The following is a 23,730-nucleotide window of genomic DNA, read 5'->3' as shown; positions in this document are numbered from 1 at the left end:
TTGAAGCAAAATAGACTTTTGAGGAGGGACAGGATAAGAAGAGATAGAAGAAACAGAAGAAATTGGGATAAAGGGAAATAAATAGTAATAATAACGGTGAATGTGAATGTGAGGAACTCACCCACAAAATGAAACAGATAGCAAAATTGATTAGAAACCAGAATCCAACAACATGTTGTTTATAAGAGACACACTTGAAACAGAAAGACACACACAGAGTTAAAATAAAGGACTGGAGCCAGGTCACATATGCTTCAGCTAAACTAAAAGAGGGTAGCAGTACCAGTTATGGTCTCAGAAGGGGTGGGGACAAAAATAGACCTGGTTAAAGAGGATGATCAGGGAAGCTGCATTTGACTAGAAGGTGCCATGGACAATAAAATAACATCAAAAACTTTTTATTTGGCTACTCTGATCAATACAATGATCCAAGACAATTCCAAAAGACTCATGATGAAAAAATTACTATCCACCTCCAAAGAGAGAATTGATGAACTCTGAGTACAAATCGAAGTATCAATTTCTCACTTTATTTTTCTTACTTGTTTTGAAATGGGGCTAACATGGAAATATGTTTTGCATGATTTCACATGCATAATTGATATCATATTGCTTGCCTTCTCAGTGGGTAGGATGGGGGAGGGAGGAAGAGAATTTGGAATCCAAAATATGAAAAGACTGTTCAAAATAAATAACTAAATACTGAATTTATGTATATAAAAGAAAGTGACATTTCTTGGAGAAGGCTTGTTAGAGATGAATTTGGAGCTAGGGTTCAAAAGAAGAGTTGAATAGACATGTCAGAGAAGAGGGAGAGGCAGAAATATGCAAGATATAAATCAAGGACATTTGGGATAGGAGCCTGTCTGGAGGGGAGGAGCTTTGCAGAGCAGCAAGAGATGATACTAAATAGTTACTGAGGTGGAGATGGAGAGGAAATGATAAAATTAAAAGACCAATGTCTTTGAATTGAGAAGACATGGTACCAGCTTAGAGAAGGAAACAAAACAAAACAAACAACTATATGATGAGATCGTACATGAGGGAGTGGCAGTATCTGAGCCTCCTTCTACTTGTTCTAGTTTCTTCAGTGACTGTTCTGTGTACTCCATCAGGGAGAAGCATTCAGGAGAAAATTCCTGATCATGTCCCTGCTGTGAGCCACCCCTGGGGGAAGTCTGGTGACAGATGACTACTTGCTGCCTGGGGCAGGTTGAAGAACCCAAGGCCTCACTGAAAGCACCAGACGCTGCTGTTCACTCTTACATTATGAATATTTATTTTTCTTCTTAAAAATGTACAAAAAATAAAATAATTGTATTTTTAGTTTATAGATTCCCCCTCTCCCATTTACAAAACTATTAAGTTACATAGGCTATTGGTGTGTTCTGTTTTATTTTTTTTTTTTAACATGAAAGCAAATTGTATACAATGCTTCTTTTGCTTGCCATGAAGAAAGGGCCTTTCACAGAATTTGGCACAAACCCTCCTGTTTCTGTTGAGTTCGAGAAATTTTAAATAAAGGGAAGAATTTAAACATTCCATCCATGTCATCCACATCCTGCATCTCTGCAGAGGCTGGTATGAATGCATAGGTGCCACCTGGGGGATGGCTCTGAAGGAAAATCAGACGGCATTTCCCCAACAGCCCGATTTCCAAACCCGCCGTGGCATGGGTTTAAACAGCTTAGCGTAAACAAGTTAAGCACTTGCTTCAAGTGCCTCCATGGTCCATTGATCAAAAACTTAGTGTCTGTTTGAAAGTGACAAATAAGACAGGAAGAAGGGTCAAGTTCTTCTGTGTTTCTGGAGTGCTTTTTGCCCGTTAATTTCTGACACTTGTAATTTATCAAAGCACTGCTAATGTGTTCCGTAAAAGGCACATCCAAACTAGTCCATGAGCTTTTCCTTTAGAGGAGGAAGCAGCAGAGAGGCCTGGGCATGGAGAAGAGGGAAGGGCCTGTGGGATGGAAGCAGGGAGGGGAGGGGATTGGATGCTGATGGCTGCCTGTAACATGCTGTGATGTCTAGGGAAAGTAATGGAACAAGCCCGTGGACCCACTCAGAACCTCTGAAGACACACTGGTCACTATTTCTTTGGGGAACAAGTTATACAAATTTTCATCCAAGAATAGCTACTGTAGTGTTCTGGGCCACATTCTCACCAACAGGAAACCATCCCTGATGGTTGCTAGTGGTTGTAGTGGTACCAGAAGATGGCATTTTAGAACTGGCTAGTCAAGGTCTGCACCACAGAATGGGAAAGGTAAATAGCAGGTAGATTCTAATTCTCCTTCAAGAAAGTAGTCACTAAAATGCCTGCAGTGGCTAGGACAAAGCTAGTGCTGCTCCCAGGAGTTTGGGACTTAAACATTCATGCAGACAAGTTATATGGATGCTCTCAAGGAGCTTGTGAAATAAAAATCATATCTTTTTTCATTTGAGATTTTTTTTCATCAATAGGTTTAGAAGTACTCTTGGTGAGACGAACCAGGTGTGGCATCAGTCAGCTTCATGTGTTAAGTGACATCAAAGTCACCAGGGAAAAAGGAGGATGTGATATGACCTGCTGTGTAAATGAATCTGTCTAGGATATAGTGGTATGCTTGATTAGGTTTTTTTTTTTCCTTTCTCTGGATGGCCACAGCGAAAGGTTAACAGGTTTGCAAGGGAAACACAGAAAGCTGAGTTATCACCTTATCTTCCTGTCTACCCACTCCCCATTCTTAGGCACAATCTGTGCTCTTTTCAATATTGTTCCCTGATAAAAGAGAAGCAAGCCGGACTGGGAGACTTTCCAACTGGGAAAACTTAAGTGGGAGCAGAAGACAGGTCAGAGAGGATCAGGATGCAGATTTGGGGCAGTTCCGTGGAGGGGTTAGGTATGGTTCATTGTACTGGCTTGCAATGCCCATTACCAGCACTTGAAATCCAGGGTGCCCTCCAGTGAAGACCTCGAAGTGCTTCGTGTGTGGCATCCAGTGGCCAGACAAAGGGAAACTGAGGCAGGGGGAACACTAAGAAGTTCGTACCGGGGACACAAAGTCCACTCTCCTCATTCCAGGAGTTCAGTGCTCTGGACTCTCCGGCCAATCACAGAGAGCATGTTTACTGAAGCACATGCTCAGATTTGCTTGCTGTTTTAAGAGAGCATCTATCAAAACGTTTCTCTTCCTCTTAATTTCCCAGGCGCTCTCTCCCCAGACCGCATCATTGTTTTTGAAAAGGATTCCCAGAGTAAAAGAGTACAGCTCGGGAGGTAAAGGGACCTTTATAGTTTCACTCACTTTCGTAGCATCTGATGCCAATGGCAGGAGACAGAGTTAAATCTAACCCTTACAAGTGCCTGTGTTGACGAGGTCCAGTTACACCTAAGAGCTTGTTCTGGTGGTCAGGCCCCGGGAATAAGGACTCCTGGGCAATGATAAAAAACATGGCTAATTTAAATGAAAAAAATCAACCAATAAGGCGCATGGAATAGCATGTTACAGTCTGGTACAAACCCTGCAGTGACTTGATGGGCCATGGGGTTGGTACTGTGAGGGACCCCCACATGCTTGCAGGGTTTCTGGCATCAGCACACTGGAAAGGGACAAGGAGACCCAGTAGTAAGGGGACATGAAAGAACATAATCAGTGGGTGCATGCAATAGGTCCAGTGAAAGGGAACATAGTAATGCTTAGGGAAGGGGAACTCCCTGAGGACAGGGAAAGAGTCCCAGGGGAGAGGCTGCATAGAGACTAGCTCATCCACTGGCAGCAAATTCTTGGGCTCACAGCCCAGGAACCCTACTCAACTTCAGGCCACATCTGCTGCCCAACACCATCCCTGGGGGAGGGGCAGGATGAAAGCTCTTGAAGAAAGGCGAACCTCAGGGCATGCACCCCACCCCCCAAATACAGTGGCAGTAAACGTGCCCACATACAGTAGGTAAAATATATTATTGCAATATTATAAACATTATGTACAGATGCTAAAGAGGCATACTTTTCAGGTCACTTACAAATTACATGGTAGCTGAACATCTTTCTGTACAAGTCCCTGTGGGCCACTTGCTGGGAGCTTCCAGAGGTATTTGACAAGACTGCCTTCCCCAGGGCAAAGAAAGGGGGTTTCTGACTGGCGAATGCAACTGTTGGATTCTTTGCACCACCTGGGTTAATTCTACCATGGAGTAGCCCACTTTGTCCAGCCACGCAGGGGGAAAGGGGAATAACTAAAACGTTCCAGCCTCCCCCAGCTGAACCAAGCGATGCTTTTCCCTCAGTGGGGAAGGCCCTAGACTACCTCATTTTGAAGATGGGTCACTCCATACCCAGGAATGACCTATAGAGCCCAGGCACCAGCTGACTCTGGATAGTGGTGGGCAATAAATAAAGAGCCAAGGGGCTAGAGGTGCCTTCCCAGCTAGGGTTCTATCAGAAAACCAGGCCTCCTTCAGCTCTGCCCCAGCGACCTGATTAATGAGCCAAAAGGCCCCACAACACTAAAAAGGGCATTTTTTCCTTTGTTTCCCCTCCCCAAAGCAGTCTTGTAACAGCATTTCTCAGATGGGTGACTTGGGTCTGCAGGGTTCTTGGGGGTGGGGTGGGGCATGCTTTTTTCTGGGGATGAAATGCATTGACGGTTCCTGCAGAGGGGGCTTGCAGGGTCAGTCAGATCTCCATCAAAGTGATCTTGAAGCCGTCCACCATGCTCTCCATGTTAAGGATGAAGGTGTCCTCATTGGAGTAGTGCTCAATGATGTTATCATCCATGTTAACCAAGATGCTGGAGAAAAGGGGGAAAGATTGGCAGCTGTGAAGGAATCCGAGGGCTCAGCACAAGGGAAGGAATTTTGGAGATGCAAAATGACCTCTTATAGGGCAGCGAAGTGGCGCAGTGGATAGAGCGCCAGCCCTGGATTCAGGAGGACCTGAGTTCAAATCTGGCCTCAGACACATAACACTTACTAGCTGTGTGACCCTGGGCAAGTCACTTAACCCCATTGCCTAACCAAAAAAACCAAAATGAAACAAAACAAAATGACCTCTTATTACCCATGAGACCTGCTTTGCTTGTCCTCCTGTGAGATTCCTAAAGGTTCACAATTAAGGCTTGGAAGCTTTAGTACCTTCTATCTCTTCTCTTAAAACAGGGGTTGATAGTTTGAGGTCTGGAAACTCATTTGTTGAAAAAAAAATTGATAACTGTTATTTCAATATAATTGTTTGCCTTTGTATTATATTTTATATATTTAAAACATTATTCTGAAAAGGGCTCCATAGGCTTCCCAAAGGGGTTAATGAGCCAGGAAGAAGTGACTTCAAATCTCGCCTCAGACACTTACTAGCTGTGCGACCTTGGGCAAGTCACTTAACCTCTGCTTGCCTCAGTTTCCTCAACTGTAGCACAGAGTTATAAACAACACAGGATTATTGAAAAGATAAAATGAAAGAATATTTATAAAACACTTAGCATAGTGCCTGGCCCATAGTAGGCCTTACATAAATGGTAGGTATAGTGATGATGTCACAAAAAAGGTTAAGAACTCCTACCCTAAAATCATTTAATAGATCCTTCCCCCTCTCTCTTTCTCCTTTCCTTCCTTCTCTCTCTCCCTCCCTCCCTCCCTCCTTCCCTCCCTTCCTTTCTTCCTCCCTCTCAAGAAAAAGGTCCAGGAAACAATATTTGGGGAATACTTTCTCATCCTACCTATCCTTTCACCCAAACACGAGCTAAAGATTATCGATTTTTTAGCATGAGCCATTACACCTTGGAAATCAGCAAACTACAAAGCAGGTTTGATTTATTAATTTGTTGATTGTCTAGATCAAAGAAGGAGATGGAGAAAATGTTATTAATGCAGATTAAACTTAAAAATATTTCCTGTATTTTTGGCAAATGGGTTGTTAAACATTTACCAGCACACCTATACTTCCACCGACCAACTCTACCAGCCTTGCTCTTGAACTGACCTACAATGCCCTCGGGAATAGAGCTCCCCAGTACAGCCCTGTCTTCTTCCATTTCCCCTCCAAACCTACTACAGTCTCTTTTCTTCACCTTGCCTTGAGAGCTCATAACAGGGATACTCTCCTCTTTTTGGAGACTTGCACAACACATCCCCACCCCAGTAATTCTGCTACCATGGGAAATGGAAACAAAAAAATGTTGAGCACTGTTGGACAACAGATTTACATAGAAAACAAACCTGGACTCATAGGATCATAGATTTACAGATGAAATGGGCCTTGGTGCCTATTAAATCCAACTCCATCTTTTTATTGATGAGGAAACTGAGGTAGAGAACATATAAGTGATTTACCTGAGGTCATATGGCTAGTAAGTGCCTGAGGCAGGATTTGAACTTGGATCTGCCTGACTCCAAGTCCAGTGCCCTAGGCATCCTGCCTGGTTAATTTGGAGAGAGAGAGAGAGAGAGAGAGAGAGAGAGAGAGAGAGAGAAGAGAGAGAGACAGAGAGAGAGATAGAGACAGAGACAGACAGAGAGAGAGAGACAGAGAGAGAGAGACAGAGACAGAGACAGAGAGAGAGAGAGACAGAGAGACAGAGACAGAGACAGACAGAGAGAGAGACAGAGAGAGACAGAGAGAGAGAGACAGAGACAGAGAGAGAGAGAGAGAGAGAGAGAGAGAGAGACAGAGACAGAGACAGACAGAGAGAGAGAGACAGAGACAGAGACAGAGAGAGAGAGAGACAGAGAGAGAGAGAGAGAGACAGAGAGAGACAGAGACAGACAGAGAGAGAGAGAGACAGAGAGAGAGAGAGACAGAGACAGACAGAGAGAGAGAGAGACAGAGACAGAGACAGAGAGAGAGAGAGAGAGAGAGAGAGAGAGAGAGAGAGAGAGAGAGAGAGAGAGAGAGAGACAGAGAGAGAGAGAGACAGAGACAGAGGAGAGAGAGAGAGAGAGAGAGACAGAGACAGAGAGAGAGAGAGAGACAGAGAGAGAGAGAGACAGAGAGAGAGAGAGAGAGAGAGAGAGAGAGAGAGAGAGAGAGAGAGAGAGAGAGAGAGAGAGAGAGAGAGAGTTCGGTTGTTGTTTTTGTTTGTTTGGTGGAAGGGAGAGATTTCATGAAAAGTGATCATATTTTTCCTTACCCTTTTTTGCTTTTCTTGTAAAGTTTTGCAATCTTCTCTACTGGCAACCCATATTTCTCAGATATCTGTAAATACCAAAAGACAGAAAATAAGTAAGTAGGGGAGAGATTGCAGTCCAACATGAGACCTTTTGACTTCCTTCCACTAGGACCCCTACTTAGGTGTCAACAGGCTTCACTTAATGAGACATTCTCAATCAGCTTTACTTTTTGCTATTTAGCCCTGGGGCCAGAGAAAGTGAAAAATTTAAATCACTCAACTAAGGTCTCAGGGGAGAAAAGCCCCAGGGCATCTTCTCAGTCTCTACTTCCAACAGTTGAACTTTCAACTCATTTTGTGTCAGGGAGAAGTAAAAGCCTCCTAGAGTCTTCTTTGGGAACTGTCCACAGGCTGAAACATCCCACACCTCTTGCTAGCATATACAGGATTAATTACATCCCCACCACGACACTCCACTCCAATCCCAGCCCCCAACATCATTCAAATCTACTGCTGATGTCATGGTGAGTCAATCTCCTCTCCCTAGGGAAGAAATACTATCCTGAATACACCAATATCTTGGTTGTAATGCTGAAGCCAATGCCACAGGATTAAGCCCAGGAAGGGAACTTAGACCAGATTATCTTAGATCTTGAGTATACACACACACACACACACACACACACACACATAATATATATAATATATAACAGCATAAATGACATCAAACAGAAATAGACAACATACAATCAGAAAAGGAAGTAGTCCAGTAATGTAGTAAGCAGAGATGGCAGATGTGTTGATACATATGTAATGTTAAAAAGACGTAGAGAACAAAAATGTTGTTTGAGTGGGTTTATTGAAAGAGAAGGAGGGAAGGGAGGAAGGAAGGAGGGAAGGAAGGAAGGAGGGAAGGAGGGAAGGAAGGAGGGAAGGAGGGAAGGAAGGAAGGAAGGAAGGAAGGAAGGAAGGAAGGAAGGAAGGAAGGAAGGAAGGAAGGAAGGAAGGGGCACTTTTAAATATTATGTGCTAAGCACTGTGCAAAGTGCTGGAGGAGACAAATAGAAAAATTGAGATAGTTCCTGCCTTCAAGGAACTCACATTATACTTGGGGGAAACAACACCTAAAAGAAAGTTCAATTGTAGGGTAGATGAAAAAGCCTGGAAGTCCTAATGGTGAAGCAGTGGGGTGGATGGCAAGAGCCAAAGGCATTTGGCCTCATAATTAAGCCAAATAATAGTGCCAAGAAGCTTCAGAGAGCAGAGGCAGGGCAGATGGTAAGTCCTGGAGAGGGTGGGACAAATGGCAAAAGCACCATAGACCTAAAGATGGACAAGAAGAGGAGAAGGTATGGATGAATTGTAATCTGCACCTTGGAGACAGTATATGCATTGATGTAGTCAGAAATCCATTCAAGTATTGAAATTTAAATAACATTATTCACATTTTTTATAAGAGTGAAATCTTAGTATGTTAGAGAAGAATCTTTCTTAAGTGTAGGACAGATGCTATGGCTGCTTGGGACTGCACTCAATGCAATATCCCCTCCCCCTACCTCCAATTACTACTGGTGTATATTGAGGATCTTTGTTTTTTTCATGCAGGTGTAATCAAATTAACTGTCTTCATGAAGAGAAACAAAGTGCTGATAGTCCAGGTCAATAAATTCAAGGCAAATACAAAATATGAGTTTGATGGTCAGTAGTTTGATGTGAATGCTTTCCCAAGCAAGAACTAGGCTCCCTCACAGTGATAGTTTAAAGCACAGTTCAGCCTTTCTTGAAACACCTTTAAATTATCTAGATATACTCTGGATGTTTACCATGGGAATTCTGTTCACTGTTTCATCATTTCCTCTCTCAGCAGCTCAGATTCATAGACTTCAGGTTGTCAAATTTGCCCTATGGTCTATTACTGAAAATGGGTTGGTGCAAAATTTGGCTGAGAGTGCAATTTTGCTTTGTTTTGATGTGAGGCTCTGATGTAAATTTCTAGCTCTTGGCCTACTTACAGCCAATAATGAGATAAAAGCCACTGCTCAGGAGGGCTCATATTTCTTCTCGGTTTGTCAGCAAATACTTAGTGTTCATGGCTACTTGGAGCCCCCTGCAAAATTTCATGGAAGCTCTTCACTATCCTCAGAAGTCTGAAGTAAGAGCTTAAACATCGCCATCAGTTCTACAGATCTGATCTTTCTGTAACTTTTAACCTGAGCATAGTCTGTAAAACGGAGTAAGGAAAAACAGAATCTTTTGGACAATGCCAATTGTAATTATCATTATTTTTGTTGTCACTTCAGTCATGTCTTACTCTTGTGACCCCATCTGGGGTTTTCTTGGCAAAGATACTACAGTGGTTTGCCATTTCCTTCTCCAGCTCACTTTACAGATGAGGAAACTGAGGCAAACAGGGTTAAGTGACTTGCTCAGGGTCACAGAGCCAGTGAGTGTCTGAGGCCAGATCTGAATTCAGGAAGATGAGTCTTCCTGACTTCAGGCCCAGCACTTTATCCACTGCACCACATTTAAAATTTTAATACAAATTATGCAGTGATTACTGATAAGGTAAATTATCATGAGTTTATGTAATCCAATAAAAATAGTTACTGGTAGCATGGTGTAGTAGATAGAAGGTCACCCTTGTGGGGGCAGCTAGGTGGCACAGTGGATAGCACACCAGCCCTAGATTCAGGAAGACCTGAGTTCAAATCTGGCCTCAGACACATAACACTTACTAGCTGTGTGACCCAGGGCAAATCACTTAACCCCATTGCCTAGTCAAAAAAAAAATTTTTTTTTATTTAAAAAATTAAAAAAAGGTCACCCTTGGAATCAGGAATATCTGGGTTCAAGTCTCTCAGACACATATTGGCTATGTGACCTTAGGCAAGTCACTTAACTTTTCAGTACCCTCAGGCAACTCTCTAAGACTATGAAATATAAAGTAGATGTCATCGACATTGATGTGAAAAGTTTTCTCACCAGGAATTCCCTATATCAAGGAAATTAGAGGTCTGGACAAAAATAACAACTCATTTTTCAAACTTATAGTCCAAAGGAACACCAAATGTCATGAGAAATCCAGACACTGAGAGGATACTCAAAGCATGTAATCGAAAATTCATAAAACAATACCATATGTATGTTGATCATAGATTTAGGACTCTCAGGAAAGCTTAGAGGTCATCTAGTGCAACCTATTCATTTTATAGATTACAAAATGTAAGCCTGGATGATTATAGTGACAGGATCATAGACCTATTACTTCTGACCTCAGAAGTCACTGGGTCCAATCTCCTCACTTTACAAATCAATCAATCAATCAACAAACTCTAGTTAAGTCCTCTACATCTGTTGGGTCCAGCCATGTACCTGTCCAATCATCTATCCACTTCCAGTTGCCATGACATGAATATCCGGGGTTTTTATCCCATTTGGGGAAAGGGATTAGTAATCTGTCACATCTCTTCTTACTGAGTTTAAGGGGCTCCTATGCCAGCCTAAGCCTGTGTTGGAAACTTCGCATCATGGAGCAGGTCCTCTAGGTTCGTTCTAGTCAGTCATTTAGCTTGGCTGCCTAGGTGGGGCACTGGAAGATGGTGGGGGAATAATAAGGAAAGCCTAAGAACCAAGTACTTGGTTCTTAGGGGTATTTGCCAAGAAAACTAGTTACTAGATAGGTCTTTTGTCAGTTTCTTTGGGAGTATGTCATTGTTCTGAGCACCATCACGACTAAGTAGGAATTAATAAGCAGGACCAAGAATAATGAACCACTAAACCAGAACGTCATGACTACTGAGCCACAGAGGAAAGACAAAATCAGATTCATCACGTAGGTCTTGTGAGGTAGAGGCTTTCTTTATCAGTGTTTCCCTGTATTAAAAGAGGCAATATGGTACAAGGGGGTTAGAATCAGAGGCCCTGAGTTTGAACGCTGGTTCTGTTAGTTACTACTAGGGCATTTTAGGTAAGTTAGCATGGTAGCATAGAAGGGGTAAGGTGGAACTAAGATGGTAAAGAAGCAGAAAGAAATACAGAGAGCTCTCTCCCAAACTTCTACAAACAGATCTTGAAAATGCACCAGACCAAATCCTAATGAGGGAAAACCCAGAAAAAGTCAATGAATCATTCTCCCAGCCCAGGTCAGCACAGGAAGATAGAGAGGTCTACAGACACTGGAGAAAGAGTTTAGGCAGGAGCATGGGACCATGGAAAACATTCCAACACAGGGCAAGATTGTGCACCAGAACAAAAAGTAGCTCCCAGACCCATACCAGGGCCCTGTGACAGGAACAGATGCCAACTTCCAACTCTACCAATCATCCAGCACCCAGTTCCAAGGCACAAACCCAGGGTAGGCTGAGGAAGGGCACTGCATTGCCCAGGGGTGGCACGCCAGCGTGAGAAACAATGGTAAGCTTTAGCCTGTAAACTGAGCAAGGGGCAATTTTGGAAGTAAGTGGCAGAAGTGTGGCAGAGAAATAATGAGGGCAAGAATCCCAGCGTCTACAGTTCTGTCACTCCGAACTAGCTGCTCAGATCCAAACCCAGGCCAGGAACTTGCAGAGCTGAAACCAGGGAGGCAGCAATCCGACTTTGCCCCGGAGCAGACCACTTTGGGAGCGCTGAAAGCTTGCAGGTTCCCAGGTTAGACCGTCTTTGAGAGCACTCAGCACCCCAAGAAAGAAGCTAAAGGACCAACCCAGAAATTCCTTCAAAAAGTACGCAGGGTCTGACCTTCATACAAAGTCTGAATTTAGGGCATAGGCTGGAAGAATGACCAAAAATACAAACAAACAAAAGAAATGCTCCATCAAAAACTATTATGGTGATAGGGAAGCTCAACACATAAACTCAGAAGAAGAGGTCAACTCCAAAACATCTACAAGCAAAGCTTCAGAGAAAAATATAGCTTGGGCACAAATTTAACTGCAATTCCTGGAAGAGATAAAGCACATTGGTTTTTTTGATAAAGAGTTACAAATATTTTTATAAGTGAAATGAGAGCACTAGAAAAAATTTGGAAAAGACAAGAGAGCTAACAGAAGAATTGGAAAGAGAATTAATATCTTACTTAGCACAAGAATTGCAAAGCCTTGCCCAAATAACAAACTCCCTAAAAATTAGAATGGAAGAATTAGAATAGTATTATTATTAGAATAGAAGCCAGTGATTCTATGAGACAACAAAAAATAAATTCAAAAGACTGTAAAAAAAGAAGAAAATGTAAGAAGTTATGAGGTATGATATCAACTTGGAAATGTGTTTTGTTTGATTATCCACATGTCTGTTAACAGGGATTTTGTTTTTCTTTCATTCTCAATGAGGGTGGAAGGTAGGGTCGGAGTATTAGAGAGAGAAGGTGAATTTTTCTTAATTAAAATTATATATGTGTGTATATATATACACATACATACATACATACATATATATATATATATATATACAGAGAGAGAGAGAGAGAGAGAGAAAGAGACAGAGAGAGAAAGAGACAGAGAGAGAAAGAGAGAGAGAAGAGAGAGAGAGAGAGAGAGAGAGAGAGAGAGAGAGAGAGAGAGAGAGGGAGGGAGGGAGAGTGTACTAGACCCTGGAGTCAGAGGACTTGGGTTCAGATTGCACATCTGACTCTTGGGCAAGTGACTTCACCTCCCAAAAGAAGGCCTCCCTCAGTTGCTTCATCAGCATCCAGCATAGACAGATTATTTGGAAAATTGCTACAAAATGCACAAGTGTTGTAGAGCTTTGGGAGAAAGTAGAAGCCTAGAAGACAGAGGTAGAATTCAAAGGTTGTGAATTAGTTTTGGAATTAATCTAGTAATGTGCATGAGGGATGCCCCAAATGCCATCCACATTCAGTTAGAAGACACAGCTTTAAGGACTACAAAAGTATCTTTATATAAGAATAAGCAAGAATTAAAAGGTGAGAAGGGGAGGGAGTAGAGTTCAGGCAGAGGGGAAAATGTGAACAAAGGCAGCAAGGGAGGAAAAACTTGGGTGTGTTTGGAGTGTGGGGACCTGCCTGCCTGCCTCTTGGGTACGTGGCAGGCACTAAGATGTGGTAAGGCTAGAAAATCAGTTATGTCACATTGTGGAGGGCATCATTTGTGAGACCACTAAAGATTTTTTTTTTTAGGCAATTGGGGGTAAGGGACTTGCCCAGGGTCACACAGCTAGCAAGTGTCAAGTGTTTGGCCTGAGTTCAGATTTGAACTCAGGTCCTCCTGACTTCAGGGCCGGTGCTCTATCCATTGCACCACCTAACTGCCCCATACCACTAAAGATTTTTGAGCAACTTTTTTTTTATCCTAGCTACTCAGAGGTTGATCTTTTCAGGATGTTATTATTTATTACATGGGTTGCCTCCTGTTATAACAGAGACCAATTCAAAAAAATCTCTGAGGAACTAAAAGATTTTCAGGTTCTAGGCATTGTTTCAAGGAATATCTAAAACACTGGGATGGGGGAACAAAGCATATGGAATGACTCCTTAAGTTTGTCATGAAGGGATGTGAACTGAGTTCTTTTGCACTTTCATCTAGAACTGACCTGGATTCCCTACAATACAATAGCAATTTTATATATATTTTTTTATTTTAAAATTAATGAATACCACAAAAGAACATTTCCATAGGCAAAGTAGAATATAAAAAGAGGACTGGTTACACATGAAAATGCAAACAGCTTACTTTTTAAAAAAAATAAATAAAATTCCACATTTTTGTTGAAAGCTGCTCTGCTTGTCTATGTTTTTGTGTGAATAATCACACTTTACAGAAATAACTAAAGCAGGAGGATGCATGAAGATGATTTTTTTTAAGTGAGGCAATTGGGATTAAATGACTTGCCCAAGCTCACACAGCTAGTACATGTCAAGTGTTTGGTCTGAGTTTACATTTGAACTCAGGTCCTCCTGACTTCAGGGCTGGTGCTGTATCCACTGCGCCACCTAGCTGCCCCTATGAAGATGATTTTTAAAAATGTTTCAATATAATGAAGTCAACAAGCATTTATTATGCACTTACTCTGTGCCAGACGCTGTACTAAGTGCTGGGGATAAAAACAAGCAAACCTTGCCTTCTAGAAGCTCACAATCTAATGGTACAACTCTCTTTTCTTCTATTTTATTGGCCACTCCATGCTTAACTTCCCTCTCTTCCTCAAATGTCAACTCCTTTTTCCATTAAAAAAGGACATGAAAACAAAAAATGAAGCAAACATCTGCTCAAAAATCTTTAGTGGTCTCACAGATAATGTGACACAGCTGTGACAATGTCACAATAATGTGACAATCTGACATAGCTGATTTTCTAGCCTTACCACGTCTTAGTACCTGCCATGTACCCCAGATGCATGCAGACAGCTCTCTGCACCCCAAACACACCCAAGGCTCTCCTTCCTTGATGCCTTTGTTTCCCCTCTGCCTGAACTCTACTCCCTCTCCTTCTCATCTTTGAGTTCTTGTTTATTCTGGAAAGTCAACTCAAGTGAAGACTGCATCCTTCCTGAAGTTATCCTCAGTCCTGCTTTTTGGGCAAGAGTATTTTGCTTTGTGGCTCTCTAACATACTTAGTATGTGTTACAGTTCCTTCTGTATGCGTGAATTTATTATGAGACTAGCATAGTGCTTATCACTATGCTCTATACTTTTTTTTTACTGGATTTGTGATTTCATCAGGGTAGAGAGTGAGGAACTCCCTCTATTAATAAAGATCTTTACCAGCCTTGCAATTTATACATTTAGAGAGTCACTTAGGGCACTGAGAGGTTAAATACAGCAAGCAGGTGTCAGGGATGGGATATGAACCTAAATTTTCCCATCTCCAACTCCAGCTGTCTATTCATTATGGTGCACTGCCTCACTACCTGACTTGATTGCAGATAGTAGCCCTATAGATAGAGGTTTAATTAAATGTCTGTTGAATTGACTTAAAACTAGATGCATCTGCTTTGTTTTTTGTAAACAAGCACATGCAAACTCACTGTCTGATCATATTCTGTATCAAAACATTCTCTCAATAGTCCTGCATAAATATTTGGGGATTGTCATTTCTCCCTCTCTATAGATGGGAGAAAGCAAAGTCTCTACAAAGCTCAATATTGCTGATAAAATATCTTCCAAAGAAATTGTCAAAGCTGCATTTTGAGAAATGGTTTTGAGTTAAGAAAACTATGATGAGGTTTCCTGGCTGTTGAAAAGGGCTCACTGCTTACCGCTTCCATTAGTCCTTTTACTGTGGGCGATTTTAACATCAAAGCGTCAAACACATCGTCAGTCTCTTTCCTCACGTACAAAAGCACTGCAAGAGAAGGGGGAGGAGAGGAGAAAGTGATTAGATTCGGAAAGCACCCAGATGCCACAGATGAATACTTCCAACTAAACAGGTCTTCAGATGTGGACTATGACGGAATGATGCTACTTAAGTCCCTGACCCCTCCTCTGGCTATCATTTTACAAGAGCAACTGAGGCATTCATGTAAAATGTGTGCAGCAGGAGGCATGGAAGTGATTACTGAATGCCAGATAACTTAGGTGTGCCTCAATAGCATGAACTCCTGGAGGGCTGATATATTGTTTTGTATGCTCGCAATACTTACTTAAGGGCAGGAACCTGCACCCTAGCTCAGCATAATGCCTTGCCTGAACCACTGTATAGTGGTAAAAGCACCTTTTGTTGTTGTTGTCGTTGTTGAATCATGTCCAACTTTTTGCGACCCCCATCTTGGGTTTTCGTGGCAAAGATACTAGAATGGTTTGCCATTTCTTTCTCCAGCTCATTTTACAGATGAGGAAACTGAGGCAAACAGGAGTAAGTGACTTGCCCAGGGTCACACAGCTAGTATCTGAGGATGGATTTGGACTCAGGTCTTCCTGACTCCAGGCCCAGAACTCTATTCACTGTGCAACCTAGCTGCCCGAAAGTACTACTCATCTATGAAATTAAAGAGTTGGACTTAATGACATCTCAGGTCCCTTTCAAGTCTAATGTTGTATGGTTGTACATCAACACAGATATATTTTAAAGACCAAGTGATGATGAAGAGGAGGAGGAGGAGGAGGAGGATGGTGGTGGTGATGATGTGACGAAGCAAGACAGCATGGCAGAGCAGTGAGAACTGGCTTTGGAGTCAGAAAGACCTGGGTTCAAATGCCCCTTCTGAAACATACAGGCTGTGTAACCTTGAGCAAGTCATTTAATTTATTTCTCGGTGCTCCAGATTGCTCTCTCTGCTATAGAGATGATGCCCACCTATACTGGTAGATGGAATTCCCTCATTCAGGAGACCCCTATATCAATAAACTCACAGTTCCAGTTCCTAACTAATAATAACCACATCAAATATTCCTATTTCCATAGGACTTTAGTATTTACAAGCAATTTCTTCCCAACGACTCTGTGAGGTGGAAAATGAAATGTATCATTACCTCTAATTTGCAGATGAGGAGATTAAGGGTCAGAGAAATGATAAATCCCATCAAGGTCATTTAGTCAATAAGTGACTGAGGTGGAATTGATTCAAACCCAGGTCTATCTCCTAACCCCAGCTCTTCCCTCCAGACCATCCTGACTTTCCAAAGTTATGAGCTATGCAACTACTTTGAAAGCAGTAAAGTGCTATGCCATGTAAGTTAGTGTCATAGAACAACCTGGATAAATATTTTCTGACATATTCAGGGGCCACACACACTTCTCAGGATTGAGATTGAATCTGGTTAGTTTTCACCAAGGACTGTACAATGTCATCTACCACTTAACATTAACCATTGACCAAAACCATTTAAATCTCATGTGGCTCTTTGGCACCGAGATTACAGACTGGATCTGCATGAAATACATGAACTTGGGGCTCATTCCTAGGAAGCTTCCATACGTTCATTATAATTTTCTTGTGTCCCAAATAAAGCTGGGATTAAAATAGTTTTTGTTTCTTTCTGCATTAGTCAACCAGCATTATTCACATTTGTTCAGAGATCAGAGATTGTTAGAGGAGAGAAGGAGACCTTCACAATCAGCTTCTAGTTCAAACCCCCATTTTATAGATGAGAAAACTAAGGTCTATAAGCTAATCAATTTGGCCAAAATCAAACAGCTATTTAGTGGCAGAGCTGGATCTGGAACTCTGGTCTCCTCCCACAGTTCAGGGCTCTCTCCACAATGCCAAACATTTCAAACCCCTCCTTCCATGTTTCCAATTCACCAGTTACATTGTGGCTCAGCTCTCACAAGATCCTAGAGGATCTGAAATTCAGATAAAACTCACTGGTCCTAAGTTTACTGTCCTTCTTTTCTCCCTCAGTGACATGACTCATGCTTCTATTTCAGAAGAATGGAGTGTGATATTTATAAACAACAATAAAAAGAACAAAAACCATGTACAGTATGCATGGTTAAAGAAAAACTCATTCACATCCCTGTCCCAACTACAATGGGGGCATCAATCTGAAGGATATGAATGTCACTAGAAAGGGGCGAAGGAATGAAAAGATTTGGAGCTAATATATAAATCCCTAAGCCCTAACTCATAAAAGACTGACTTTGGGGAATGGAAAATCTACATAAAATACAGATGGACTCTGCTTGTGTTTTATTCTCTTGTGTACAGGATGCTATATAAGAATATTTTTAAAGCATCATTACTAAAAAATTCTTTTCTTTTTTAATCAGTAAAATAAGACAAGATGCAATGGACAAATCACACTTTCCCTACCACCTCCATCCCCAAGTATGCCCGGATAAATCTCATCAACTAATGTTTTAGGACTAATATTTCATTTGCTCAGAAAAAGGATGTAAAGAAAATTAATGATGAATGAATTTTAATAAGGTAAGCCAAAGGGAATGAACAGTTATTAAGCACCTACTGTGTGCCAGGTACTGTGTTAAAGGCTTATCAAATATCTCATTTGAACCTCACAACAACCCTGGAAAGTAAATGCTGTTCTTATCCCCATATCACAGATGAAGAAACAGAGACAATTAGAGATGTAGTGACTTGCCCAAGATCACAGTGTGAGAGGCCAGATTTTAATTCAGGTCATCCCAACTCTAGGCCCAGCACTCTATCAACTTCACTGCTTAGCTGCCCATTTATATCGGGTCACAGTTCATAGACTGTCAGAGGTGGAAGCGAATCTTCACCATCACCTTCTAGTCCAAATTTCTGTTTTATAGATCAGAAAACTAAAGCCCAGACAGGTTTAGTGACTTTATCAAAGGCTGCATTGTTATTTGATACAGGAGGAAATAAATACACATGTAAGTTATAGAAGGCATTTCATTAAATCCCAGGAGAAAATTACTTGAAAACTAGTTTTGAACAAATAGGAGGGAAAATCATTATATGCCCATTGAAGGGAAACATATTCCTGCAGATGTGTTCCTTGGGGTTTATATGATCTAAATTGTAGCCGGCCCACACTGAAGGCAGTAGGGAAAAGGAGAAAGGCAATATCTTTGGAGTCCAAGGATACAAATTCAAATTCTGACTCTCCTAACTGCCTATGTGACATTGAGTGAGCCTCTCTGTCTTATTTTCCTCATCTGAAAAATGAGGGGGTTGGACCAGATCACCACTTAAGTCCCTTCCAGATTTAAATTTCTAATCCTAAGAAGGAACACAAAAATGGTGCCCCATGACACTGGAAAGCCAGGATGGTCTGGAGGGAAGAGCTGGGGTTAGGAGATAGACCTGGGTTTGAATCAATCCACCTCAGTCACTTATTGGCTAAATGACCTTGACGAGATTTATCATTTCTCTGACCCTTAATCTCTTCATCTGCAAATGGTCTTTTAAAGCTCCAGCTACTAAAATGTCACAGTTAATACTGTCTCTGGTGTCACTGTAAAGGGTTAAATGAAATATCTAAGTGATGTTGTATTGGGTTGGCTCAGAACCAAGGGGCAAGGTTGTTCAGATGTTCTCTGGCTGAGTGTGTTGACAGCTAAGCCTTGACATCCTGGGTCTATGGAGCCCTCCCTGCTGTTTCCTTAGGGAGCTGGGGCTTTATTAACTAGAGCTCTATGGCAGGAGAATAGCAATAATGACAATTTTAACAACAACAACATCAGGAAGAATTCCTCCATCATGGACATTGGGCACCACAGGCATCCTCATTCTGCTCAGTGGGAAAGGCTCCCAATTGTCCTTGAAGGAACCATGCCTGTAAGTCAGTACCAAGACAATGCTAACAATAGCCATAATGATGATAATAGTTTCCTGCAGAACTAATCTACACTCAGGAATTTCCGCGGGATAAACAACAGATAACTTCATGGAGCTTGATTCGCCCATGTTTTGAAAGGGCAGCTCAGTACAACTGCACATTTGCATGAGGCATGAGTGGCTAACCTGATCAAGAGCAAGAGGCAGGCAGAAGTAGATGGCGTTGCTGGCAACCAGCCACTGGAACGTGTTCCTGCCCACATTCCTCCCCCACCTCCAACACTTTTCTTACTGTGAAGATGTTTTCCTCTTGCTTGTTGCTTATTGTACCCACATTGGTGGTGCTAAAGACCTAGGGTTTAGGTCTTTCTCTATCTCTGTCCCTTTGACAAAACACTTTAATAACAGCATCCATACATATCACAAAGATGCTTTTCCCCCCCTCATACTTGCTTCAGGGTTTGTACATAAAAGCTTTGAAGGGCCAGACTACAGGAAAAACATTATATGGGGATAAATGTCATGGCTAAATCCTTGTGTGTGACCATTAAAAATTATAATTTATAATTATAATATTATAATTATATTTTTATTAATAGTTATTATTAAGTATTTGTTTTTTATTATAGATATAATTATTAGTAGTACTAACTCACATTTATTCAACCCTTTCTTTATGGCAATACTGTAGGAAAGGTAGCGTATAATTATCCCCATTTTACAGATGGGGGAAAGTAAACTCCGAGAAGAAAAATGATTTGATTGTGATGGTACAGATAGTGTCAGAAACTAGATGTCAACACAGGTCTTTTGACTCCAAGGCCATAATTCTTTCCATTATTCGCTTTCCCACCTAATCACATATCAAATTATTATTATCTTCTTATTTGTTTGATGGAATTCAAGTAGAAACAGTCCAGAGATGAGTTACTATCCTGTTATTATTCTTTTATGTTTAATGTTCTGCAGGTTTTTGTACAGAATGACATTTTTATAATTGAACAAAAGTTTTTTTTTTTAATAATTGAATACAATTATTAGGATGTAAGGTCGTATTCTCTAGCTTCAATGAAAGGACCTTTGGAACAACTCCAGTGGCAGACAAGACTATGGGGATGAATGGTTGTTGTTTTCATTATTATAACTAGATAGAGAAAATGATAAGGAATGGATCCCCAGGCTTGGAAACTCCCTCCACTGAGGTAAGTGAGCATATTCCCTGTAGTTCACAGTCTTAGAGACCTGCCTAGAGTATTGAGAAGTTAAATGATTTGCCCAGGATCACACAATTAGTATGTATAAGAGGTGGGATGAGTCCAGATCTTTCTGGCTTCTAGGCCAATACCGACTCTCTGTCCTCATCATCGTTGTTATCATCAACATGATTATTATCATCATGATGGTGGTGGTTGTTATGCAACTTAGTTGGCATCTATGAAACTCAATTTCTTTTGTCTATAAAATGAAGGAGTTAGCCTAGGAGATCTCTGATGTTCCACTCAGCTCTAACATTTTATTATTCTTTTACTGACATGGAAATGGAAGGACTCTTCCATGGATCTTTTGAACCTTGTCCCAGAAGGAGAGGAATAGACCTTCATAATGGTGGAGCCTTAGGAAGATAAAAATTCATTCTAGGTCCTGTAATTACTCATCTGTCTGCTACCTACAAACCACAAGGGTTCATTAGCATTTGTGAGATATGCTCAGTAAACAGTAGCAAAACAACCTTAATATCGTAGTTCCTTTACTTGCTTAATCCTTCCACAATCTATGGATCCCAAAGCTGACATAATGAAATATCGTGTAGTAATAATCAACTCCTCCATGCTCATGGAGGGTGCTGGTATTTGTATAAGCAAATAAAATTAAAATGTCCTCTAGGATCTAAAGCAGATTATGGGTATGTTGGCAAATATTTAAGGCGAGGAGGTATAAGGTTGGCAGGGGGCTGGCCAGAAGGGGGTGGGATGGTTGCATCCATAGAAACCAAGAATACTGCAATTAGTCAAGCGATAAAATCATAGGATCACACATTTAGAGCCAAAAGAAACCTCAAAGGTCATCTGATTCAAATCATACTTTTTACAGATAAGAATTCAAGTGAAATGATTTGCCCAGGGTCACACAGACATAATGGAGCCACACTGAGGACCATGTGCTGGAACACCTTGGACATGTCACATTTTCAAGTCTTTGGGACTCAATATTTTCGTCTGTAAAGTGTATGGGGTGGATCAGATGGCCTCTTAAAGGTCCAATACCGTTCTAAATCTCAGGATCCCATGAGCACAGAAGGACAAAAGGAAAAGGAGGCCTGACTGAACTCAATTTTATAAGAAGTCTCTTCCAAGGTTGAAAATATAATTCAAACATTATTAGGTATTGGCTGATAAAGTTTGCAAAGTATCTTTGCTGTGGTACTGTGCCCCCTCTTTGGGCACTTATTTCCCTGGGGACTCCAGGACTATGAACTCAGAATTTGGCCTTCTATAAAAGTAGACATTTTCCACCTCTATTTCTCCTGCCCTCATTTATCAGAAGGAGGAAAATAACAATCTGAGTTGTTCATGTTGTTTGTGGTCTGCTGCAATGTTCCTGAGAATTCCTACCAGGGGGCTGCAGCTTAAACTGGTCTCTCTGACTCTTCTGTAATCTAATGCCCTCCCCCTCCGGTGGGCATGCTTCTCTGAAATTTTAATTAACTATACATTTAAAATGTATTATTCTATGTGAAAAAACAAAGAAGGACCCACTGACTGTGAAAGTTTAGGATTAGAAATAGTAGATTTTGCTTCTTAGGAACTGGGGCAAGCAGTAGGTCATGATAAGGCGTCAGATTTTATGGATCATAGGCTTATAGACACTGAAAGGACTTTGGAGATCATTTTGTACAATTTCATCAATATATAAGTGGAGAAACTGAGTTCCAGAGAGTTTAAGTGACTTGTTCAAGGCTATAGAGCTAATTAGTTGAGGAGCCAGGATCAGGATCCATACATCTGCCCTCTCAGTCTAGTGCTGTTCTTCTTACAACACACCGATGGAAACATTTTCAGGAGTCTCAGTTAACAGTGCTCAGGTTGCCAACCCAATTCAGGAAAATCTCACGAAAAAGAGCTTGAGTTTGTCTGTTAGCAAATCCCCCCAAGTCCATCTAAACAGAAATGGGAAATTAGATAGGACAGACTTGCATGGGGGAATTTCTGTGCTTTCATTGCTTAATCCCTTCACAGAACAGTGAAAAGGAGAAGTAAATGAAAACTAAAAATAGTACCAGGATTTGAGTAGTTTCTTTCCAAACACCAAAAGGTGGTTTGAGTGGAACTACGCTTGGCTCTCTTTATTGAAAACAATGAATCACAAGGATGTGGCAGGTCACCTAGTCATGACTGCCTTAAAGATGATGTCTATATAAACCGGGCTTATCTGGTTTAAAAAAAAATAAAAAACAACAAACCACCTTCTGTAACTTCTTTTGAAAACCAGTTACAGAGTTGACCAACTTCCACCATCAGGAATGCTTCATTATGGCTAATCTAAATCCCACCTGCTGCAGTGGGTCCAGGAAACCTCTACAACATTTGTGACTCACAAATGAATGCCCCGAAGTTAGAAGTTGAGAAGTCAATAACCAAAGACCACAGGCAGAAGTCAAGAAGCAAAGATCATAGCCTCAGTGGCAGGCTAAAGATATTTTGGTACAGCGGGCCAGGCTTGCCTCCACTCAATCAGGCATTTGCCTCAGGCCCAAGAGCAACCAACAATATTGTTATGGGCATAGCTTGCAACTTTCCAATTTGCCCAAGCAACTTCATGGGTCAGCCAGATCTGTTTACAAATGGTATTCAGGTCCCCTGAGACTGAAGCTTTCACCATGTCTAATGCAGATGGGTTACTTTAAGTGTTTTTTTTTTGGGGGGGAAGGGTTGTTTTCATTTTTAAATAATTAACATGTTTAGAGCCCTGTTGCTTGATATGGTTCCTTAGAATTTTCCTGAAAAAAATTTTTTAATAATTTTTAAAAATAATTAAAAGAAATAATTTCCCTGGTGTAGGTGTGTGTATAAGTGACATAAGTTTTATTATATGTATAATATATATTTATGTATGTTATATATAATAATATAATTATAAGTTTTATTATACTCTTGAAGCTATTTTCCTTCAGTCATCCTGTGTGGCCTAGTTTATGTGATACCAACAACCAGCCCCATAAATGACTGGAGAGACTGAGCTGAGGTGAGTGTTGTCCTTGGCAAACTCAAATGGGTGAATGTGCATTGTATAACCATAGTGATGACAGTGAAATGTGGTGCCTCTAGCTGCTAAGTACCTCTCTTCATTCCTTCTTCTTTCATCTGCTTAGAAGGTGGTGGACCAAACTCTTCCTCCATTGGCCTGAACATCCTTTTAACAAGGACACTGCTACTAGAAAAGAACACAAGCAATTTATTGATAAAACACACACAGAGTGACCAAACA

At 41.2% G+C, this 23,730-nt stretch overlaps 1 protein-coding gene across 3 annotated transcripts in view; it reads right to left on the bottom strand.

Annotated features, from left to right (window-relative positions):
• Positions 1-1,255: 1,255 nt before the first annotated feature.
• Positions 1,256-23,730, bottom strand: part of GRHL2 (grainyhead like transcription factor 2) — a 237,252-nt gene continuing 214,777 nt past the window's right edge. For 2 of the 3 annotated variants that reach the window (XM_020969479.2, XM_020969486.2), the window contains exons 13-16: positions 23,582-23,676; positions 15,295-15,380; positions 7,105-7,169; positions 1,256-4,770 (exon numbers count right to left, since the gene is read on the bottom strand). In XM_020969479.2, the coding sequence (XP_020825138.2) occupies positions 4,656-4,770; positions 7,105-7,169; positions 15,295-15,380; positions 23,582-23,676 (361 nt within the window). In that variant the 3' untranslated portion in view covers positions 1,256-4,655. The remainder of the gene's footprint in view (positions 4,771-7,104; positions 7,170-15,294; positions 15,381-23,581; positions 23,677-23,730) is intronic. The other variant, XM_020969495.2, reaches the window with a different exon arrangement.

The sequence above is a fragment of the Phascolarctos cinereus genome, unplaced genomic scaffold (genome assembly GCF_003287225.1).
Source record: "Phascolarctos cinereus isolate Bilbo 61053 unplaced genomic scaffold, phaCin_HiC Scaffold_4;HRSCAF=312, whole genome shotgun sequence".
Lineage (NCBI taxonomy): Eukaryota > Metazoa > Chordata > Mammalia > Diprotodontia > Phascolarctidae > Phascolarctos > Phascolarctos cinereus.
The sequence above is the reverse complement of the archived record's forward strand: the minus strand, read 5'-3'. Positions and strand labels throughout refer to the sequence as shown.